General features: G+C 39.5%; 2 protein-coding genes across 2 annotated transcripts; one reads left to right on the forward strand and one right to left on the reverse strand.

Annotated features, from left to right (window-relative positions):
• Window positions 1-902: 902 nt before the first annotated feature.
• LOC104956104 (eukaryotic translation initiation factor 2 subunit 1) lies at window positions 903-2,830 on the reverse strand (the record flags this gene model as incomplete). The annotated part of the gene is made up of 2 exons (XM_010783547.1): window positions 2,688-2,830; window positions 903-1,179 (listed from the first exon to the last, which is right to left on the reverse strand). A coding segment is annotated over exon 2 (275 nt), but the record flags the coding sequence as incomplete, so codon positions are not given.
• A 56-nt stretch (window positions 2,831-2,886) lies between these two features.
• Window positions 2,887-5,914, forward strand: atp6v1d (ATPase H+ transporting V1 subunit D). Its single transcript, XM_010783546.1, has 9 exons — window positions 2,887-3,132; window positions 3,863-3,980; window positions 4,077-4,156; window positions 4,236-4,303; window positions 4,399-4,443; window positions 4,517-4,620; window positions 4,902-4,968; window positions 5,058-5,136; window positions 5,220-5,914. Exons 1-9 carry the CDS (start codon window positions 3,092-3,094, stop codon window positions 5,362-5,364), a joined length of 747 nt encoding a protein of 248 aa, XP_010781848.1. The 5' UTR covers window positions 2,887-3,091; the 3' UTR covers window positions 5,365-5,914.
• Window positions 5,915-6,445: the final 531 nt, after the last annotated feature.

The following is a 6,445-nucleotide window of genomic DNA, read 5'->3' on the forward strand; positions in this document are numbered from 1 at the left end:
AAATTGAAGAAAACATAACAAAAAAACATGATGAACTGTTTATAATGATTGATATTATAATAACTTGCGGTCCTAGACAATATTTAAACCACACAGTCATACTCCATCTATACATTCAAGTGTCACGGTTAGAGATGTCCCGATCCGATCACGTGATCGGGGATCGGAGCCGATCACGTGATTTTCAAAAGATCGGAATCGGGAGAAAAAAATCGGGGATCGGGATTTTTTTAATTTTTAATTTTGTATTCAATGTTACAAAACAAAAATGACCATGTTCAAGTCTTAAAGTCATCCTGAGGCCTTAGTTTTGGTTTCAAATGACAGAACATCATGTATGTGTTGCTTCTTTGGGGCTTGTTTTCATAGACCTGGTTGCTTATTTCTCTCAAATCTGGCAACAGAGTGGGCAGGGCGCAGTGTCTAATTGTAGCAGTAAGCTAACGAGTACTGATAAGCTTTATTTTGTTTTGATCCAATGCTGAAAGAAAGAAGCTATATCCATGTTGGATAGAATATCCAATTTAAATAAGAAAAAATAACCTTAAGGGACAACTTGAATGCTTTTTTATCTCTTAATGCATTGCATAAAGATCGGATCGGGAAAAATCGGTATCGGCAAATTGTCAAAATCAAATTATCGAAATTGAATCGGGAGCAAAAAAAGTCATCGGGACATCCCTAGTCACGGTATATTACTACTAATATGCCGTGACAATGTAAGGTTAAGAAGAGATTTGCAGAACAGAGGGAGAAGCTCAACTATATTTCCAATGTATCTGTTTATCATATGTGTAAAAGTTAATGTTCCATCAGCAACCTTGGCTGAAACATTTCCTGTCCTTTGTGGAGCCCTTCATGAAAGCCCAGATCCAACACTAAACTAAACCAATGACCTTCACCTGTAGTGGTCCGGACCCTCCCGCCTGCTCTTACCCTTTTCTTTGTCTACTCGGATGACGACCACACACTCATTGCGGCCTATGCGGATGAGCTTGTTGATGGAGCGGATACGTCGACGGGACAACTCGCTCAGCAGGATCATGCCCTCGATGTTGTTGTACTCCAACAGGCTGACGTACGCTCCCATCTCAGCGATGGACCTCACGTTCACCATCACCACATCCTCCACCTCTGGGAACCGGTGCTGGTAAAATCGACAGCTGAGCGACGGCATCGCTGGGAGAGAAGAGACAAAGACAACAGGGTGTGAAGTATTTGAAGCAGAGATTGTGATGAAGTTTAACTACATGGATAATTGCACCACATTTTGATTTCATGATACATACGTAACATTCATCTGTTTGCAACTCACATATCAATATTCCAATTACTGTATATAGACTATTCTGCACAGTTTCTATCATATTCTGTTTCTATTATATTCTATTTTATTTATTGTTTTATTGTGTTGCACTGTTGGAGGAGCCTGTGACCTAAGCTTTCCATTGTCATAACTACACTGTAGCACACATGACAATAAAAGCCTTGCAACCTTGAAACTTTATAAAGTAGACAAACAATACAATTTGAGAAAACTGTTGATGCTTAAGTTAAAATGTATTACGCTTGATTGTAATTCTAATCTTTAAACAACAGAAAGCAGAAAATGAGATTTGGGCTATACATCTGGAGGATCTATTAACAAAAATGCAATCACATTGCATAAAAGGATTGTACATCTAAAATTGAAAGTGAAAGTCAGAATCTGTTGCTTCAGTTGTGGCCAGAACATTTGACCGAACCATATAGTGGAGCAATACTAAAATGTTTCAGTATGTACTTTTCCCCAAAATGCTCTTTAATATTGTACAGTCCAGTTTAATTTGATGATGATAACATCTAAAGCCATGGATCCCCAGGATGTACAACATAACGGTTTGGTACCACTGATCAACAGGCAATGAAAAACAAAGGACACAATAACAGCAGTCATGTGTTTTCACTGGGAGAGGTCGATATATTCTCTGGTTCATCATAGATGGTGAGCATATAACGAAAACCACATTGGCTTGAATGTCAAATCTTGAATGCAAGAATTCCGGTGCATCCACTATTATTAAATAATTAGCTACCTCACAACACGTAGGGAAATGCCGTTTATAAAGATCTGTCAAACACCCGGGTGATATTTAGTAAACCATACAGGACATCAATAGGTGGACTAAATATCAGAAATAGAACCATCCTTTGAATATTTACTGAAAAGTCCAAAGCAGTCTGAATGACACATTGTTCACATTGTTAACGTTTTAAACACTTTAAAACAGATCAAATAGCCAAGTTTGCCCTGAAATCATCCCTTACATAACTACCGGGATCTGTACTAGTATTGAATGAACTGGCAGCGTAGCAACAAGGTGTTTTATTTCACATTTTTGTCAGTGAATGGGATGATGCAATGCAGATAAAGCCCTTTACTGTTTGAGTTAAGAGCGAAAAGCTGACATAAACAAAACAACAAGACAGAAAATCATGGTAGCATGTTAACAGCCATAGTAGATAGTAACTGTTGTGATGTAAAATATCAAAAGACGAAAAATCAAAGACTTTTCTATCCGTTAGCTTCATAGCTAACAGCCCGGTTCACATGCGGCACATGTACTGATATTAGCAGTTAGCATTTAGCACCTCCATCTGCTCAACACTCTCCCGTTAAAAATAAAGCTTTATCATAAAATACTCACCGGCGTCTTGTGTTTACGGAACAATACAGTTCAATGTTCTGTTCTGGATGTGTCTTAATGTCCGATTATATTTCCTTTGAAGGTTACTTTTATGAAAAATTCGGGCCCGTTAGCTCACATTCATGGGTGTGCTAATTTCTCGACCCGGAAAAGATCGTCACATCATTCTACAAGCGCATGCGCAGAAAGCATTCGGTTCAGTCACATGACCAGAGGCCAGCTGATCATCACGCAGAGTCGGACAAGATCACGACCATCAGGCTTCTAATCCTACAGGAAAAACAACGGGTTTTCTGTATTATATGTATGGTTTAATAACGTGGAACAATATATAACGTTTCGGCGGGAATCTAACGAAACGGAAGGTTACAAACGTTAGCTATCATCGACCAAAGGACGAGAAGATGTCTGGAAAAGAAAGGCTCGACGTTTTCCCCTCCAGAATGTAAGCAGCTTGTTTGCTAGCTAGTTGCTAACCCACTGTAGCTTTTTAGTCTGATATTATAATGCTGTTTGTTTGACAAGTCTCTCAGATTGATGATTTTCACCTCCTATGTACCTCTTGTTCTGCTTACACATAGTTTATAAGATCAGCACCAGGTTATTGTTAAAAGAGGAAGAGTATTTTGTCATGTGATTATTCTACCATCATCTCAGTGTGAGCTGTCAGTCTGAGATGGTGTTTCTGACCTCTAGTTAAAGTCTATACTGTAACACTGTGTAACTTTCCTGATCAATAGAGTTAGCTTAGGGCCTTACCATTTTACAATGCTAATTCAATCATGTTTATAAATACTTTAAATGGTTAAATCATTTCTGCCTCCAACCAGACAGAAAAAAGAGACCAAGTCACGAATACCATGACAAATAGTCTTGTATAAATGCATATACAGCTGTGTTTTCTAAGCAGTCAAATACTATGAAATGTGACTGAGGGGTGTTAATTAAACCTATTGATTTAAATGATAAATCCTGATGTGTGTGGCTTACAATAAAACACCAAACAAATGTCTTGACATCTGAAATAACAGGCTGTGTGGTGCAGGCAGTGTTTTCCTTACCCATGCATGTCAAAGAGTGTAGATAACCTCCATGAATATTTGAGTCCTCTATGTACATGTGATGTCATGTTTAAGATTCAAACACAGCACTACAATGTGTGTGTGTGCTTGCAGGGCTCAGACCATCATGAAGGCTCGGCTCAAAGGAGCACAGACCGGCCGCAACCTGTTGAAGAAGAAATCTGACGCCCTCTCCATGCGCTTCCGTCAGATCCTTCGCAAAATTATCGAGGTCAGTTAAACAAAATGAAATAACCAACCCTGTTCTCCATGCATTCATTTCTCACTTTGGTTTTCTAAAGTTGGACTTCTCGTCTCTTTTCCTCAGACTAAGACTAAGATGGGGGAGGTGATGAGAGAGGCGGCCTTCTCTTTGGCTGAGGCCAAATTTGCAGCTGGAGACTTCACGTAGGAAACAACAGAGATCATGTGATGGTGTTACATTATGTTCAGTACAAGTATCTCACATCTGTAATTCTGCCTACAGCGCAACTGTAATCCAGAATGTCAACAAAGCTCAAGTGAAGGTCAGAGCCAAGAGAGACAACGTGGCAGGTTAGCCTAAAGATATCATCTGTTGACTATTTAAAAACAATGTTGATGATAAGTTATTTGATGCTTTATCATAAATATGTTTGTATTTCTTTTAGGTGTCACTCTCCCAGTTTTTGAGTACTACCAGGAAGGCGGGGACAGTAAGTAATGCTTAGAAACCTCTAGTTTTGGTGAGAAGTGAATGAAGGAGTTCTCACCCTCGCTGTGTTTCAGGTTATGAGCTGACGGGTCTGGCCAGAGGAGGAGAGCAGGTCTCCCGGTTGAAGAGGAACTACGCCAGAGCTGTGGAGCTGCTGGTGGAGCTGGCCTCCCTACAGGTAGGGGGCGGCGTTACATACACATACACATTATATACTGAGCTTCAGTCAGCTTGGTTTCATACTTCTCAAGAGAAATGGAGAGTTAGAATTAGCTCTACGTCAACTAACATTTAAATGGTTCTTTCATGTTAATGCATCAATAACGTATATACTTATAATAATGCATTATGATAACCCTTTTCTTATATTAGTTTTAGGTGAATGCTAGTATATTTTCAGTTAAAAACAGTGTGTGTGTTTAGGATAACTTGATACACATTTCAAATTTGTGTCTATAGACATCTTTTGTCACTCTGGATCAAGCCATAAAGATTACCAACCGCCGTGTGAACGCTATCGAGCACGGTAAACTCACACTCAACATACAATTATGGCCTCTTTTTTGAAATAACCCCAGACTTGTTTTTAAAGCTGCTCTCTATCCCTCTTTGCAGTGATTATCCCCCGCATCGAGCGTACCCTCACCTACATCATCACAGAGCTGGATGAGAGAGAACGAGAGGAGTTCTACAGGTGAGCACTTATTCTACCATTCTCGCTTTTCATTTAAGCCACTATATTAGTGTTAACACTGACAATATGTCCTCCTCTGCCAGGCTGAAGAAGATCCAAGAGAAGAAGAAGCAGCTCAAGGAAAGGACACAGTTGGAGATTGCTGCTCGCTTGGCTAAACTGGGTCCCATCGCAGAGCCCACCAACATGATGATGGAGCAGACGGATGAGGACATGCTGTTCGAGTGAAGCGACCTCACGGCAGACGAGACACCGACGTCACCCAGCATCCTATTTATTCTGTGCCTCTCAGGCCACCTTACGTCTCCTCATGGAAGTGATGAAAGTTGTTTTTTTGTGTACTTGTCTGTGATGAGTTGTTCTATTGTTTCAGTGCTGGAAAGGTACTGTGTGTTTCCAGATTTTCGTCACTTTACAGAACCGAAGTGTCGTCGCACTTGGCTGTTCACCCTGAAGGGAGTTCACTATTAAAAATATGACCTAAAGAAAAAGACTATATATATATATATGTGTTATCAAATGGTTTGCGAGTGAAATTAAAGACTGATCAACTTGTACATATTTCATGTTCTTACAACATTAAGAGCTATTGCATGCTGTAAAGCTTACGGTGGTTGTAGATTTCAGTGTGTGAGTTTGTGTTGTGGAGATTGTTGTAACCTCATTTGAGGTTGTTTACCATTGCACCAGAAAACCCTGAAGTGATCCCCACTGTAAAACGTGTGCAAGTCAACAAAGGCCCACACCTCATCCAAATAAAGATGTTATCAGTATCCAATCATTTCCTGGATTTCTTTCCGTCTCAAAAGTGTCTGAACTTTCTTTCAACGTCAGGAAACATTGTCTGAGGGGTCTCTCAGCTAGATGAGGAATGGCAGCCATCTTGCACCAGAATGCTACATTTACCACATTAGTAATAGTATGACATAGAATGGCTGAATAAACCACACCAACTTATTTGAAATGTTATCTTCAATAAGATAAAGGAACTCAATTATTTCAGAATATACATTGCTTGTTTACATATGTATCAGATTTTATTAACACTTTTCCAGAATTGTGCTTATGAAGTAGTACCTTGCAAAAGTAGTTTTTACCTACTAACTGATACGAATGTTTTGTTTCATACACTGACAGAAAACATCACTTTGAATCATGATATAATAATGTTAACCAGCTAGAGAGACAATACCTTAGATTTGAGGTCTGTTAAGACATGACGACAACACAATAATACTGACACTGGTGTGGAGGAAGTACCTCAAAACACAGCAGTTTTTCCTACTCTGTTTCAGAATGGAAGACAACT

The sequence above is a fragment of the Notothenia coriiceps genome, unplaced genomic scaffold, assembly GCF_000735185.1.
Source record: "Notothenia coriiceps isolate Sejong01 unplaced genomic scaffold, NC01 NC01_scaffold00025367, whole genome shotgun sequence".
NCBI classification, from domain to species: Eukaryota; Metazoa; Chordata; class Actinopteri; order Perciformes; family Nototheniidae; genus Notothenia; species Notothenia coriiceps.